The 17,335-nt window shown below is 34.6% G+C and overlaps 1 protein-coding gene across 1 annotated transcript in view; it reads right to left on the bottom strand.

The window, feature by feature from the left end:
* Window positions 1–17,335, bottom strand: part of LOC148630181 (uncharacterized) — a 34,935-nt gene continuing 17,600 nt past the window's right edge. The window contains exons 17-30 of the mRNA XM_088562546.1: window positions 16,331–16,448; window positions 15,716–15,941; window positions 14,238–14,394; window positions 12,679–12,807; window positions 11,183–11,791; window positions 8,347–10,758; window positions 7,893–8,084; window positions 7,389–7,538; window positions 7,048–7,207; window positions 5,297–5,457; window positions 4,627–4,811; window positions 1,712–1,820; window positions 1,376–1,574; window positions 1–961 (exon numbers count right to left, since the gene is read on the bottom strand). Of these exons, the coding sequence (XP_088418672.1) occupies window positions 669–961; window positions 1,376–1,574; window positions 1,712–1,820; window positions 4,627–4,811; window positions 5,297–5,457; window positions 7,048–7,207; window positions 7,389–7,538; window positions 7,893–8,084; window positions 8,347–10,758; window positions 11,183–11,791; window positions 12,679–12,807; window positions 14,238–14,394; window positions 15,716–15,941; window positions 16,331–16,448 (5,100 nt within the window). The 3' untranslated portion in view covers window positions 1–668. The remainder of the gene's footprint in view (window positions 962–1,375; window positions 1,575–1,711; window positions 1,821–4,626; window positions 4,812–5,296; window positions 5,458–7,047; window positions 7,208–7,388; window positions 7,539–7,892; window positions 8,085–8,346; window positions 10,759–11,182; window positions 11,792–12,678; window positions 12,808–14,237; window positions 14,395–15,715; window positions 15,942–16,330; window positions 16,449–17,335) is intronic.

Raw genomic sequence — 17,335 nt, 5'->3', positions numbered from 1 at the left:
TAAAATGCTGCATGCTTTATTGGCAAAAGCTATTTACATGCAATCCATAGTAAGCATTTCCTTCCTGAGGATCACTTGCGTTTTGATAAATGCAAGTTGATATAAATATTATATAAAAAGCAAAAAACCACACATTATAACATTTAGAAAAAGCCTACAATTAAACAAACAAGCAATTCCTTTACCTACGTAATAACCGATCTTCGATATAAAAAAATTCTAAATCATCCGAGATATATATACATACACACACACACATATATATATATATATATCTTTCATCTTATAGTTTTCTATCGTGTATTAATTGATAGCTCAAGCACAACTGATCATGTCCACCATCACAGAAATCTAACACTAAGTTTTTAATATACATTGTTCAAATTACTAACGAGAAACTTCCACCACCACTATGACGAGGTAATCATTAAAATATCACGCAAAGCCCTATACAAGTCGCTGGTAAAACTAGCATTGCACGAACAATATGCAAATAAAACAAAAAGGTAATTTTAAAACAAAAAGGTAATTTTAAAACAAAAGTACATATTTAAAACAAGCATTTATGCGTAAGCAAAAAAAGTATATGGGTTTCTGGCGTAAAGCAATAGTAAAAAAAAACGCTTTAATATCATTGTCCTAAGGGCATGTTAAGTAAAGTAAAAAAATCAGTTTCTTCTACAACTGTACGGTTCCTTGACATCAGCTTTGATTCTATCGTCTTCGGTTACTGGAAGAGATTTTATTTCTGGTAATGGCCGATGATGAGACTGACTAAGTAGAATCTGAGCTTGTCTACTGTCCCTATCTAAACATTTCAGCTGTACTACTTTCCCTCTAGGTTTGACCTCTTGACAGCCAGGTTGACATTCGTTAACTGGATCTTCTGAGAAGCAGACTTGTTGTTTCTCACCTCGCTGTACTGTCTTAACAACTTGTCTCTGCTGTGGCTCACACGATTCTATAAAATGAAAATTGTATTAGTAGACCAAACAAAGTATAAAAAGACCTCGTTTTAGAAAAAAATGCAATATTATATCGGTATCGGTCTAAGCCAAATTTAGCATTTAGGAATTATAGTTGTTTTTTCAGTTTACAATAAACTTAAGTAGAAGCTCTATAATTGATTGCAATTATAAATGAAATCTAAGGAAATAACATAATAAAATCCCAAGTACTATGAATGTTTTGAAAAGAAAAGACGTTATTCCATATAGGTAGTTATATATACATGTAATTGTAAAATGCCTGACAAACTAAAGACTCGATACTTCCAAGAAAATGGAATTGCTATTGCATAAACAAAGCAAAACACAAGTGAGGTAGAAGAAATCGGATGCTAGTTACATTACTGTAAGAACCATATTATCCATACCTGGTGAATTTGGTTGTTCTTTTTTACATTGGTCCTCTATAGATTGACTGTCACACTGTTTAGAAGGTACAATAAGGTCAGCTATAACACAGCTTGGTGATTTATGTTCCTGCTTTTGGGGATTCTCCTTGTCGTTTCTAGGAATACCATCGTAGTTACCACATAAACCACACACTTTAGAATAGTGAAGTGGAGATACCTAAGAAAATATAATGACTGTGACATACTATAAATGGTAAAAATAAGCCTTGGATGTTATAAATTATTTTCACGTCGATTCGAGATAGAGCCGATATTCTTATTCACTGTGTAGATTTAATTTTACTATGAACACACCTTCACCCGAATTTCATCGTGAGAGCTGACTATTTGGACTCCTTCTTTTGGTATTTCGATTATTATATTTTCCCCTTCCATTGAAACCTTTACTAATGCATCTTTCAACCTGCGAATGAAAGCAAAATTTATTTTGTTTTAAACAATTTAGCTATTATTGCATATAAAAAAGCTATACCAGAAACAACAATATAAAAGAGTAATCAAGGGAACCAAGGTTATAGCGGTAATCAAAAGAATGTAATCCAGGGACAAAGACAAGACATGGAAAACAGATATACATAACAAAGAACACAAAGTAACTAAAATCATACACACAACGCAACGAACGCAAATGAGGAACTCGGACTACACTAAAAGAGTACTCAAGGGAACCAAGGTTATAGCGGTAATCAAAAGAATGTAATCCAGGGACAAAGACCAGACATGGAAAACAGACATACACAACAAAGAACATAAAGTAAGTAAAATCATACGTAAAAAGTAACAAAAGAAAATGAGCAACTCGGACTACACTAAAAACTGGGAGCATGGACCAAGTGCATCGGTAGGATAAGCGTTCTTTGCTTTTCTAGAAACACCGGCCGAGTTGCTCATAAAAAGTAAAGTCTGGGGTAGACGAAAGAGGAAAGGAAAACTATGACCCGTTGAACAAATCAGTTTTCAGGGTGCAGATGGATACACCGTAACGATCCACGAATTCATGATGACTTGCATAAAACTTCTGTAGTGATGACTTAAATCTTGTAGCAACAAAACCATGTTCCAGAAGCCTAATTATAAGAAGTCTAGCGCGATACAAAAAGACTCCGCTGTTACGGCAAGCTCCAGTATGAGTTGTGATATGAAAACTCCATATGCAGGTGCTGAAGGAATGTTGCCACAGATAAAAGGAAAGTTGACAATTCTTAAATGAAATTTCATCACGTTAGTCGTAAAGTTTGGTCAGTAGTTTTCCTTTACCATCGATTTCTAAGTGTAGGTCAAGATATGAGGCTGACTTCACAGTGTCTGTAGTATACTTTTTCCCAAGTTCTTTGGGGTAGATGCGATGTATCAAATTCCCGAAATTAGGATTGTTTAAAGATAATACATCATCTATATACCGGAAACTAAAAGATCTAGCCAAACGATATTCAATCTTTCGGATCAGATCAGCTATAAAGTCAGCCTTATAAGAGTGAAGGAATATGTCAGCAAGTAAAGGAGCACAATTTGTTCCCATTGGAATACCGACCGTTTGTTGAAAAACACGTCCACCACACTGGACAAATATGTTGTCGATTAAGAATTCCAGCATTTTGTAAACATCTTCTTCTGTATATTTGGAAGATGATTTTGAATTATTTCTTACAAAGTATGAGGAATCTCTACCATGAACTATATATTTGTACCTAGGTGTACCATCTTTTTTTGGAAAAACAACAATGTATAATGTTTTTAAGTCAGGATTTTAACTGAGTATGGGGAATAGAAGTATACAGTGTTGAAAAATCATAGATTTCAATGCTATTATATTCAGATAATAGTCTTGAACTGATTGTCTGCAAAAGATCTTTCAAATCTTTCAGGATACACATTGAATTAATACCACTTCGGGAGTAACAAGTGTTGTGGTAGGACTGCAGACCCTCTTTGACAATTGTGAGTATAGAAGTTAAAAGTTTTGAAAGAGGTGTGGTGGTACATTTTGCAGATCCAGCTATGAAACGTTGTTTGTATGGATTCTTGTGGAGTTAAGGAATCCAGTGCATAGACGGTAAATCACAATCATCGTCCTTTGTAGAGAGACAAAAAGAGGATAGCACAAATTTATGGTTTTCCACAATCTCTCCTTTGAGAGTGTGGTATGGTAGCAGTATAGGTCTTATCACTGCTATTATTTTCTACGTCTACCTCTAATAATAAACATTTGATGTAAAACGTTTTGCAGACAAAAAACAATGTTGTTTTGGGCTTTGTCTGCTGGAACGACAACATATTCGTTATGTATCGTAGACAATGTTTTTGCTACATCGGGGCCTTTGAAAACTGATGTAGATTTGGCACTCATTGACCTACTTAAAACTTTCATGCATTTCAAAATTAAAGACCTCATGGTCTTCAACGACTCTGACAGAGAATCAATGTCTTCTTGTTCTCGTTTTATCCATTTTCTTGCATAGTCCTCGACGGCATCCATAAGAACTTTAAAGTTATAACGCCAATTTATGGAGCGTGGTTCACAGAACTTGGGACCTTTAGAAGGATATTACGCAGAGATTCGTGTTCGATGATAGTTAATGAGTAATCAAGGGAACCAAGGTTATAGCGGTAATCAAAAGAATGTAATCCAGGTACAAAGACCAGACATGGAAAACAGACATACACAGCAAAGAACATAAAGTAAGTAAAATCATACGTAAAAAGTAACAAAAGCAAATGAGCAACTCGGACTACACTAAAAACTGGGAGTATGGACCAGGTGCACCGGTAGGGTAAGCTTTCCTAGAAACACCCGCCGAGTTGCTCATAAAAAGTCAAGTCTGGGGTAGACAAATCAGGAAAGGAAAACTATGACCCGTTGAATAAATCAGTTTTCATGGTGCAGATGGATACACCGTAACGATCCACGAGTTCATGATGACGACCATAGAACTTCTGTAGTGATGATTTCAATCTTGTAGCAACATAACCCTGTTCCAGAAGCCTATTTTTTAGAGTTCTAGTGCGATACAAAAAGTCTGCATAGTTTCGGTAACCTCTGGCATAACGTATGAGTTGTGATATGAACACTCCATACGCAGGTGCTGTATCTCCCGTAACGACGTAACCAGAAGGACCACATTTGAATGGAGAGTTTTTGCAAGAACAGTCAGGTGGTAAAAACAATTCACATTAGTAGTACCATTAGTAGTAGCCGAGATAACACTTACTGTTCCTCTAGTTTTTGAGAGTTTTTTCTAGGCTCACGTTGAACTTCTATCGGATTTTCATATCCCCTGGCGACTATGGTAAGCTTTTCTTCCTTCAACTCTAGTTCTTTGCCATCAACATATAGTGTCGGTTTTTTGTCTATAACAACTTCTATGTTCCTCTTTTCAACATCCAAAATTATATCCTGAAAATTTGGTTTTTTTTATTATCAATAACATATACTCATTTACCATAACATTTAAATCACAAAAGCAGTGTTGATTTTCAATGGACAACTTACATTGGACTTACTTAATGGAAAAAAAATAAATATCACAATATACACCAAACCAGAAATAGTGAGCATAAAGAATACCCCATAAATCTATGCCACGCATGCACGCAAATACTTTCTAAAATTTCCATTATATACTTATTCAAGTAAGAAGTTAGAATAAAAATATACGTAAAAATGCTACAAATATTGTTGGATTAATGGCAAAATCATAGTTAGGAAAAAGTTTAATTGTTCGTTACTTGACATTTGGTGGATGACTATCTTTTTGGCAATAATACCACATCTCACATCAAGACCTAAAAAGCATTCCCTAAGAGTTACGTTAATGTTCATTCTGTGGTAAAGGATAAATGGAAAATGAGGTGATATAAACGAAAAGTGGTATATCCAACCTTTTTCTCGGGATTCTTGTCGTCTTGTCTGGCTTTGACAGAAAACTTGGCAGAGGACGAACAGTCCATGACCAAAACGACATCACACGACCCAGTTTTTGGTAGTTTCATCACGTGGCCATCCAAAGTTTTTACTGATTGTTTTCTCAAAACGCATTCACCTTGAAGTAGTCATAAAAGATATGCAAAACATTCTAATTATTACGTATGGAATGGCTTGGGTAGTAGCTATACACTCCTATTTGTAGCCATATGAAACTTCCTTATCTCAGCCACGGATGAATAAAGCACGCAACGTTTGTTATATAACAATAAAACATTCTATGACTTCTTATAACTTCAAAGGATAAGCGACAAGAACTGCACTCCGAACTGACGCACAAAATTAATTTAAATTTGAGAAAATACCCTTATGTAGGATTTCAATGATGCCTGATCTAGAACTCTTTAGTGTCTGATATTAACCTGATTTATATTGTAAGCGGTGTATTTAGACTATATATGTCTCATGTATATTATTTATTATTTGTAAAGATCCGAATACTAAATCACTAACTCCTTTATCGTTACCCGTTGAAACGGCTTCTGCTCCATACAAATGGGAGATCATTTACATTAAAAACGAAATACTTGTCACAATAATAATTTATAACAAATTTCATTTTTTTCGTCCTCAATTACTATACATTTATTTGTATATAAGTAAAAAAACGGCTTGAATTGGTAAATTAGGTTTGTCAAAATGTTTTTTCTTGTCCAATACTAGATTGATAAATGACTACATGATACTAAAATTTATTGTTTATCTAAACAATCAAACTGGAAATACAAATAATGTAAGAGTGTACTCTCGCTTCAAATGGACTAAAGAGTAATCAAAGGAACCAAGATTCTAGCGGAAATCAAAAGAATGTAACCAAAAGGACAAAGACCAGACATGGAAAACAGACACACAACAAAGTTTTTTTTGAAGACCCACCGAGTTCCGCCGTAACGATCCACGAGTACATGAGTACCATAAAACTTCTGTGGAGATGACTTCAATCTTGTAGCAAAAAACCCTGTTCCAGAAGCCTAATTGTAAGAAGAGTTGTGATATGGAAAAATCATACGCAGGTGCTGAAGAGATGTTGCCACAGACGAAAGGAAAGTTGACAATACGGAATGAAAATTCATCACGTTTGTCGTAAAGTTTGGTCGATAGTTATTCCTTTTCTATCGATCTCTAAGTGTAGGTCAAGATATGAGGCTGATTTCACAGTGTTAGTAGTATCCTTTATCTCAAGTTCTTTGGGGTAGATGTGATGTATCAAATCCCCTAAACTAGGATTGTTAAACGATAATACGTCATCTATATGGAGAAAACGGAGGTTAAAGGATCTAGCTAAACGATGTTCCTTCTTTTGGATCAGATCAGCTATAAAGTCAGCCTTATAAGGGTGAAGGAATAGGCCAGCAAGTAGAGGAGCACAATTTGTCCCCTTTGGACCGTTTGCGTCCACCACACTTGATAAATATATTTTCGATAAAAAATTCCAGGATTTTGAGACGGGATTTTAATTGAGTATGAAGAATAGAAGAACGAAGAGTTGAAATAATTAGGTTTAAATGTTTTAATGTTTTAATGTTGGTTTTTGTCCCTGGATTACTTTTGATTTATGCTAGAAACTTGGTTCCTTTGATTACTCTTTAAATATTGTCATCAAAAGTGTTATAAAAGTGTTTTGTTTGACTATCATAAGATTTTTCACCTGGTAATTTCTCGGCCAAAGACAACAATGGCACACTTCTAGGCATTGTTCCGTGATATCTAAGGCTGTCTGTTGAGTAGCACAGGTCTGAGTAGTACCAAGGGAGATTCACTCCGAAGAATCTATCAGTCTCGAGAGGACTGTGTAGAGTTATATCAGCCTATGTAATACAAGATAGATAGCTGCATTCATTACAAAGTCTGATATAAAAAAAACCCTCAAGTTATATTTCGTAAGATCACTTTACCGTATGCGGTAAACATCTAGACGTATACACATTACCGAGCTCTAATAAAACCGATTTTGAGGGAGTGTGAACATGGTCTTAAAAAATTAAATACCTGTATATTATTTTTCCTAAAATCAAGCATTACTTCTATTCTATCTGAGGTTTCTTTCGGCATATCAAACCAAGCATGGCGGTACCAGGCATACTTGATAAATTCTTGGAATCTCCACCACATCATCCGGTATTCAGGATCGAAATCAGCCTGTAGTCATTATAGTTATAAGTACTCTTTTTACTTAGAAATTATACAAAATAAAAACAAATTAGTAAAAGACAACTAAAACGAATCATGGACTTTACCCTAAACATGGACCACCTAATTCTAGATACAACCACAGAATTGATAAGTCATGTTTGACTACTTGTCTACGAAAGAAAAGCATATTAATGAAAGGAGTAAATCTATCATCATGTTTGGAAAGGGCACATAAAATGAGACCTGATAATCTATGAACATTTTTTAAATCTTAACAAAACATTTGCCAAAAGAAGAAACTTGAAGTATCCATTCAGACAAGAACTATTGAGGTGTACTATTATTCCCTCTATGTCTTACCTTGTTATACATGCCGACGAAGTCATAATGACGGAAAGAGTTGAGCTCTCGTTTCAGTTGTTTGTAACTTTCTCTGAAATAGGAATCAGGACTATCCCTGTCCTCTATATACCTCTGTACTAACTCATCTTTATCAGGCGTTCCCTGTCTACCTTCCCACAGTAGCTGTTCCAGCGATTTCATCGACTTACCCTTTAATGTACAGACAAAGTTTTTAAGTATTTTAAGTTGATACAAAACTACATTTTGAAAGCACTTCCCCAACTTTTAAAGATAACACTTAAATTGATTAAGAATAGTTTTGATATTTTGTAAAAAGGAAGGTACTTCCTGTTCATTTCTTTCACAGATAACAACATAACTAAATCAAGAACCCCGTCTTTCTTAAAGCAAAACAGAATCCTGGCCAGATATTGAACTTGCTTTGATTTTCGTGAACCGTAATAAAACTTACTTGAATATGAATTGTTTTGGAGATTTGCCCTGTATATCCAAAGACAAAATCTAGGTTAAAAAACATTCCATCATAAGATCTTAGACTTTCACGCTTATCACCTTTCTCTTCTGAACTAGTTTGTTGAACCTTCAACAGTTTGTTTAATTCATCTTGTAACACTTGTATTTCACTTGAGAGCCTCAACTGAAGACCGCTCTTAGACTTAATAACGCTTTTGCTTATAGATTTTATGTCTTCTAATTTGTCTTTTAAACGGTTCAAATCTTTTTGTGGGACGGTTATGTCGGGATGAGTGGAGGCAATCGCAGTCGCTTCCTTCATGAGACGCACTGCATCTTTGATGGACTGTCTCTTCCTTTCGTTTTGTTCCCTCGGAATTTCTGCATCATTAATTTTCTGTTCAGCTTCTTCTGCAATACGACGAATCTCTTTTAAAACATGAACTCTTGGTTCTGACGATTCCTTTGGTTGATCATATCTAACCCCTAGCTTATTAGACTGTTGACCTTGCTGATCATTTTGTTCCTTGGGGTTTTTTCGTCTCTGATTATCTCGTACTCCTAATTCACTTTTGCTTTCTTGGCTAAGTTGATCTCTTCTCTCTTCTGAATTTCGATCAGACGACTGACCTGACGACGTTTGCTTTTCAATCTCTCTTTTAATTTTATCCTGAAGTTCCTTTAAATTTGTTTGTTGATGTAGACGTTCTGAAGATGAAATATGACTCTGAAGTGTTCGCAATAAGATTTCTTGTTTGACACAAACTTTTTGAATAGAATTAAGAGCTTCACATCTTTTTTCTTTGTCGGGTATCCTGGATGCAGCATCGACGGATCTCCTCATTTTCTCAACAATTTCTCTTAATAATTCCTTTAAAGCTTGCTTCTCCCCACTTCTATTTAAATCTTCAAATAATTTCTGGTCCATTTTAATCGCAGAAATAAGTTTCCAAGCATCGAAATTTGGTTTTGGAATGCTACTCTTAGCATTCAATTCTACTCTCTTCTGAAGTTTGCTTTGTATTTCTACATTTCGTTGTAGGTCTTTATTAATTTCTTCATTGAGGTTGATGTCTGATTCGGCCTGTAAAGACTGCTTCACCACTTCCAACAGCTCTATCTGTGATTCACTTATAACGAGAAGTTGGCCCACTAAAGGACTATACTCTTCAACTTTGTCTGCTTCTTCGGCTACTTCGTTTGATATTTCCTTCAGTTTCTGAACAGTGCTCTTTGCTTCGTCGTGTCTTATAGGAGCATCTGTTGAAACTGGAAGTGAAATTTGAAGCTGTCGTAATCTAAGTTTGCTAACTTTTTTTAGTTCAACTGTGTCAATTTCAGGGTTGCGTTCTGCGTCACGTTGTTCCTTCTTTAGTTGTTTTATCAGAACAATACCACTAGTTCTTTGTCTTAGTCTTTTGACGACTTCCTTTAAATCTTGGTCTTGGTCTTTCCTGTCAAATTGCTTCTCTCTTAAATTTTGTTGAAGGCGTCTAGATTCATCCCACCTTTTTAAAGCCTCTAAAACTTGTTGGTGTTGAACCATAACTTTTAAAAATAATGCTGTTTGTAGACGTTGTCTTGGTTGACTACTATCTAATGGAATACGCAATAAAGTGTCTTTAGTTCTTTTTTCTAGTTTCTCTAATTCTTCTTTTATGTCTTGTTTCTGAGATTTTGAAAGTTCTTTAAGAACCTTTGCTTGTTCAGTTTCCAAAGATTTTATCGGACTGTGTACAGTTCTGTCTGCATTCATATACACAACAGCGTCAGATTGTTTTTCAAGAAGTTTATCAACGTCTTTCCTCATCTCATTTCTTCGTTCTTCCAAGTCTTTTATTGATGTTTTGTCGAGGTTGCCATTTAAATGTTTTACAATTTTAGATATACGCCTTTGGTTTTCTTGCTGCCTAAGGACAAGAGCTGAGAGCAAAATTCCCTTCCTGTTATCGATTGATTTGTCGTCTAACTGTTTGGATATTTCTTCATTAATTTGAACCATTTGATTGAATAGATCCTTTAGTTTTGTTGCCTTTGTTGATGACTCCAATACATTGTGTCTTTGTTTAGACAAATGTCTCAGTTCTCTAGAAACTTGTTTTTGTTGTTTTAACAAAGATATGACAGCTTGAACATTTTGAAGTCTTGAATTTCTACTCTCCTCTATTTGATCTTCGATAAGACTTTTCAAATCTCTTCTGTTCTCTTCGGGTTGTTGAAGTTTCTTAACAGTTTTATCGCTTTGCTTTCTGGACTTTACTTTTAGAATTTGCTTGACTCCTTCTACGTCACCTTGCTGCTGTATTAAAGTGCGGACTAATCTTTGGATATCTTTTTGATAGCTTGGATCTAATAATGATCGTGGTTCGATATGAGCTGTTGGAAATTTAAACGTTCCTTTAATATCAATCTGGAATACAAAAATATTTTTGTGTCGTTTACAAAACTATGTTATTCAATTGCTCTTATATAATCTACCAGTCGAATCTAAGCTATTGGAACTTATTTATTGCCCTTTAACATACTTTTTTTTCTTGTTTTTTTTTATGTTTTTTTTTTTAAATTTAAGTTTTTTTCATAAGAAAGATTGATAGTAGATACATGTTATCTTAGGTAAGCCTGTCAAATATGATTCCAAAAAGAGTCTTTAACCAATTAACTCTCAGTGTCCCTTTACAGTAGTGCTATTTGTTGTTTTTACATTAAATTTACTATTTGTAACTATTTATCAAGATTATTTAAATCAAAGTATCTTTATACCAGCTCATTTTATTCAATTTTTATTAACATATTGATAAGTACTTATAAATCCTAGTATTTTTACCGCTACTTACGTTGTAGGGTTTATTTTCCTTTTCTGGGAAGGGTGTACGAGAATATTTAAAGTCGAATACATGACTTTGGTCAGATGGCATTGGTTTATAACGCCAATCACATTGTAACCATCTTTCTGGTTTGCTCCCTACACCTACTAATCGAAATTCAAATCCATACCAGTCAAACTTTGCATCAGGTCGTGGGCGTTGTTTTTCTCTGGAGGACATTTGATCATCTCTGTGTAGATTCGGTTCCTGATCTCGAGACATTGGTCGTCGCCTTTCTGGTTTTTCAGACTGTTCCTTTTCATTTCTCCTAAACAAAAGACTCATCAAACTGTTAAACAATCCTTTTGGGTCTTTACTTTCGTCGCGAGGTACAGGTTTATACTTCTGACTTTCTTCTGACTGAGACTGAGATGACTCTTCAAGCTCTTCACTGGACATCGAGGAAAACTGGAATTCTGCAGCGCTTGGAGGATTGGTTCCTGGTCTGACTGTATATTGCAGTTTATTTCGACCGTAGAATGGGTAGAAAGGTAATCGTTTGTTAAAATTCCTGAATACCATTTGTCCTTTCATTCCAAATACAAGTCCCCACTCATAATTTCCATATTCATAATTAGTCTAAAAAAAAACAGTGTAATGAGTTTTTTTTTCATTATTATTTTATTTTTATTTTGTAATTGGATTATTTCAGTGATAATAGAAAGGATCTCAATAAGTTTCAATTTATAGTAGTCAACCGCATATACAGTTCTTTATTACCTACTAAAGGCCACCGTCTTATGTTGAAATATTTTCATCCAAAATAATAAAAAAAAAACAACAAAAACAGTAGGACTGTAGGAAAACTTTCAAGCATTTAAAGTTAATTATATTATGTTCAAAAAGATGAGATACAATAGTTTCAGAACCATTTCTGGAACCGCATTGACTCATTAAACAAACACTTGTCCACAATACTGGCATAGGGAGGAACCTGTAGTCCAGTGGTTGCCGTTGTTTTTTTATGTTCATTGTTATTCGTTTTTGTTTCTTTAAATTACTTCGATTTCCTCTTTTATGAATATTTTCAATTCATTTATTTTGGGGCTTTTTTACAGCTTGCCTTATGGCATTGGTTTTGCCCAACATTGATGACCGTGTTTCGCCTTTGTCGTGTGGCTGTCTAATTGGCAATCATACCACATCTCCTATCTCTATATAATTTTCTTTGAGAGATTATATTTAAAAATTTAGATTAGATATGTTTCCCCCCAAAATAGCCTATTATATCAAACAGAATTATTTGAAAAATTATCGCAGGTTTCGTCAATAAAATATATATTAATCCTCTATCTTTTATTACCATATCTTAAAGTTAGAAAACAGACGAAATAGAAAACTATATCCATCAAACCTAATGAAGTCACCGTGTTGACAAAAAATGTTCATTATAACCTCCGTACAATGGAAAAAAATTAGACCAACACAGTATATTACAGGAGGTACAAATAATATATGTTACTTACTGGGATGACCATGGCTCCATCCATGTGTTCTATGTACTTTAAGTCCTCGAATGGAACTTTTGTAGCATCAATGTAATGATGTTCTACATAAAAGGCTGGGCTCATTTCACTCTGCATGAAATTTTCTTTCTGGAAAATACGCATAACTATGAAGTAACTTGAAATGAAGTAAAAAGAAGGCATATGATGACCTCTGGTATTAAGAACGCCAGCAGATTTATTACGTGGTAGAAACAAGTTACGCGCATTGCCCTAAAGATACTTTTTAATTTGCCACACGCCGACATGTTTTGTTTTACCATCTTCCAAATTATTTAGCATGTAATTACCTAATTATAAAACGTCAATGACAAGAAAGGGTAATCAAGGGAACCACGATTCGATGGGAAATCAAAAGATAAAGACAAGACAGGGAAAACAGACACACACATAATAAAGAGTCATCAAGGGAACCAAGGTTATAGCGGTAATCAAAAGAATGTAATCCAGGGACAAAGACCAGACATGGAAAACAGACATACACAACAAAGAACATAAATTAACTAAAATCATACATACAAAGTAACAAAAGCAAATGAGCAACTCGGACTCCACTAAAAACGAGGAGCATGGACCAGGTGCACCGATAGGGTAAGCGTCTTCTGCTTCTCTAGAAACACCCGCCGAGTTGCTCATAAAAAGTCCGGGATAGACAAACGAGGATATGAAAACTATGACCCATTGAATAAATCAGTTTTCATGGTGCAGATGGATACACTATAACGATTCACGAGTTCATAATGACGACCATAAAACTTCTGTAGTGATGACTTCAACCTTGTAGCAACGATACAAAAAATCTGCATAGTTTCGGCAAGCTCTGGCATAACGCATGAGTTGTGAAATGAACACTCCACACGCAAGTGCTGAAGGGATGTTGCCATAGATGAAAAGGAAAGTTGACAATTCTAAATGAAAAGTCATCACGTTTGTCGTAAAGTTTGGTCAATAGTTTTCCTTTACCATCGATTTCTAAGTGTAGGTCAAGATATGAAGCCGACTTCACAGTGTCTGTAGTATCCTTTATCTCAAGTTCTTTGGGGTAGATGCGATGTATCAAATCCCCGAAATTAGGATCGTTTAAAAATAATACGTCATCTATATAGCGGAAACTGATATTAAAGGATCTAGCCAAACGATATTCAAAAGAACATGAAATAACCAAAAGAACACGTGCAAAGAAACAAGAAGAAATAAATAGGATTAATTATCTCCCTTCATCCCTTAAGTTTAAAGATGAGATTGATGTGGTATTGATATCACATACACAGTGCAGACAAAACAAAGTTGAAAGATTTTGTATGAATTTTTCATTCAAATGTGAAGTGTTGCAGAGATATTTGCCAACAACCGTTATAAAATACAAAACAGCTGATGCCACAATAGAGCCAAAAACTCTCTCACAGAACAAGTGTTAATTTGAAGCTTCATACATTATTTTAAACGAAAGACCGCGAGAAAGACAAGGAGCAAAAGGAAAAAAGGAAGTTAAATACAAGTCAGTGATAACATATATTTACCACTTTTTTAAAGTCCAAGTTAAAGAAATACTTCTTAGAATCTGTAGAGACTGAAAAAGAAACAGGTGTTCCATACTGGAATTGTGATGTCATAGCAGCCCCACTCTTGAAGTAGTAAAAGTCGGTTTCCACAACTCCTCGCATTTGCAAAGCCATGCTGTTATAAAGATAAATTTAATATTCATGTCATGGTAGCCAGTGATACTGTTTTGTTGATTAACATATATTAATTACTCTTATAATGACCTAAATGTTCCTTTTTCTAAGGACAGATGTATGGACAAAAATTCCAAGGCAGAGTTGGCATAGTTTCCTCACAGACTTTTCTAGCCAATCACGAATATCGACATAATTGATGTTTGAAATATATATAACCTTTAGTGTCTGAGGTCCCCCTTTGTGATACATTTAACTGAAAGTAAATACCCGATACCTCCACTAATCGGGGGTCATATCTGAACGATGATTGAGAAGTGGGTCATTACATTGGTCATTTAAGAACATTGATTAAGAGTAATCAAGGGAACCAAGCTTATAGTGGTAATCATCAAAAGAATGTAATCCAGGGACAAAGACCAGACATGGAAAACAGACATACACAACAAAGAACATAAAGTAACTAATATCATACATACAAAGTAACAAAAGCAAATGAGCAACTCGGACTCCACTAAAAACTAGGAGCATGAATCAGGTGTACCGGTAGGGTAAGCGTCCTCTGCTTTTCTAGAAACACCCGCCGAGTTGCTCATAAAAAGTCAAGTCCGGGGTAGACAAACGAGGAAAGGTCAACTATGACCCGTTGAATAAATCAGTTTTCATGGTGCTGATGGATACATCATAACGATCCACGAGTTCATGAGGACGACCATAAAAGTTCTGTAGTGATGACTTCAATCTTGTAGCAACATAACCCTGTTCCAGAAGCCTATTTGTTAGAGTTCTAGCGCGCGATACAAAAAGTCTGTGCTGCGTAGTTTCGGCAAGCTCTGGCATAACGTATGAGTTGTGATATGAACACTCCATACGCAGGAGTCGGAGGGAAAATAAATGGTCTTGCAATTTTCCTTCTATGTATATGTTTTATATTGACAAGAGACGAAGGTGATCGGGGCACTACAAAAATAATTCTAATAATAACTGTGATATAATATAAATCAATATAAACATTTTAAAATCAGCTTATCAAACATTAAACTCTGACTTGGTCAAATCAGATCCGGGCCTTCCACCGAATCAGATGGTTTCAAAAAGTATATTGAATTGACGAATTTTATCATATATACTGAAATTTTCTACACTAAAACGTAGATTTTTCAGATATTTCTACCTTATCTACATTTGTATTTTTCTTTGAGAATTTACTATTTAAGTCTTTTTGCATTCTTTAATTGTTATCTCGTGTGTAAAAATTCTATTCCATAAAAGTAGAGTCAGTATGGACAGATCCAGAAAAAAAACATTCATTTTAAGTTAACCTTGGTGTAATTTCAAATTTCAGTTCTGGATATTTGTCCTTGTTTTTCACGGCCATGTCCAGTTTCCAGCTGCCACCGACTTTGAATGAAGTAGAACCCCTCAGTTTGTAGTGGATGGGGAATCCAAGTTCTGTAAACCAGCTATATTGTCCGTCCATAAACATTGCAGATTTGTAAATATTTAAATCAACCCCACCTTGTGACATCATCTGTAGAAGCGGTATCCCTAATTAATAAATAAATAAGTAAGTATCTTTACTACCACAAACCATCTTATAAGGGACACATGTGCATGCATTTGTATTATTATCTCATAGAAAAAAGTATATTTATTTGAATTCAATTTTAGATTCAAATTATCTATTTAAGTATGATGAAGAGAATCGGCCTTAGAACAATAATTATAAGGGTTGTGAAAGAAAATATATTCCTCGGATAATGAATAAATCCGCATTTATTCCCAACGAATGCATATATGTTGATCTTAGAACTAAGTACAATGTACTATTTTTAGTCTACAGTCAATGGTAATTTAAAAAATAAAATTTTATGTCTGGTTCAGTTTAGGCCAGGCATAACTATTTACGTTTGACATTACATCTGTTCTGTATTTACCTTTCCTCACACACTTTTCTAGCCATTCACGAATATCGAAATAATTGATCTCGTTGTTGAACAGTTTGAAATATATATGACCTTTAGTGTCAGACGTCTCCCTTGGTGATACATTTAACTGCCAAACAATAAGAATACAAGTTGAATAAGTGAAAGTCAGTAGATAAATCGATTCAGAACTTAATATTGAAAAAAAAAAAAAAAAACAAATGCAGAGTCAGAAATTACATATTACACTAGCATGTCATTTGTTTGTCAAACAATTTAAAGGTCTGTCCCTTGAAATCTTTCTCTTTGTAAGACATTTGGTTTGATACATAACATGCCAACCTTCTTGAACAGTTTTTTTTTTTTTTTTGTTTTGCTTTATTTTGTTTTGTTTTGTTTTTTGTTTTGTTTTGTTTCTGTTTGTTTTGTTTTGTTTTTTTTTTTGCACTTGGTGACCCTGTCAAATGCAATTGTCTAGGTTTCCATCATGCTCATTTGATACACAACAACTCTACTTTCTGGGAACTTTAGCATTTTGCACTTATAAACCCAAACTGGGTTCTTTTCCCGAGTAACAAAATTGATATTAGTGATGTACACGTTATGACCTTTAATTTGACATACGACAACCTAACTATAAAAAAGAATTTAGTTTTTGCAGTCATTGACCCCGCACAACTCATTTTCTCGGCACAAAACATCGATATTTCGGATGTACACTTTTAAAAAGGCCTTTCATTCGATATGCGACAACCTTACCCTCTTATATATTTAAATGTTTGCACTTAAAGATCCTACTCTTCGAACATGTGTGAGATATCGGGGTTGAGTCTTTGATTTTTAAAAAGTGCTCATTTTGACCTTCAAAATGATATATCACATGACCCCCTTCGACAAATTTGAAAAAAACAAATGATCCAAAATCAAATCAATAAATAGGTATTGATGAAACATACATAACCATAGGAAAATATGAAAATTTTAAGTTGTTGTATTATTGTTGCTTATCTTTTATTG

This window comes from Perna viridis, chromosome 1 (genome assembly GCF_037379345.1).
Source record: "Perna viridis isolate PV_CMFRI_1.1 ecotype Kerala chromosome 1, ASM3737934v1, whole genome shotgun sequence".
Classification (NCBI taxonomy): Eukaryota; Metazoa; Mollusca; class Bivalvia; order Mytilida; family Mytilidae; genus Perna; species Perna viridis.
This window is presented reverse-complemented; position numbering and strand designations above follow the sequence as displayed.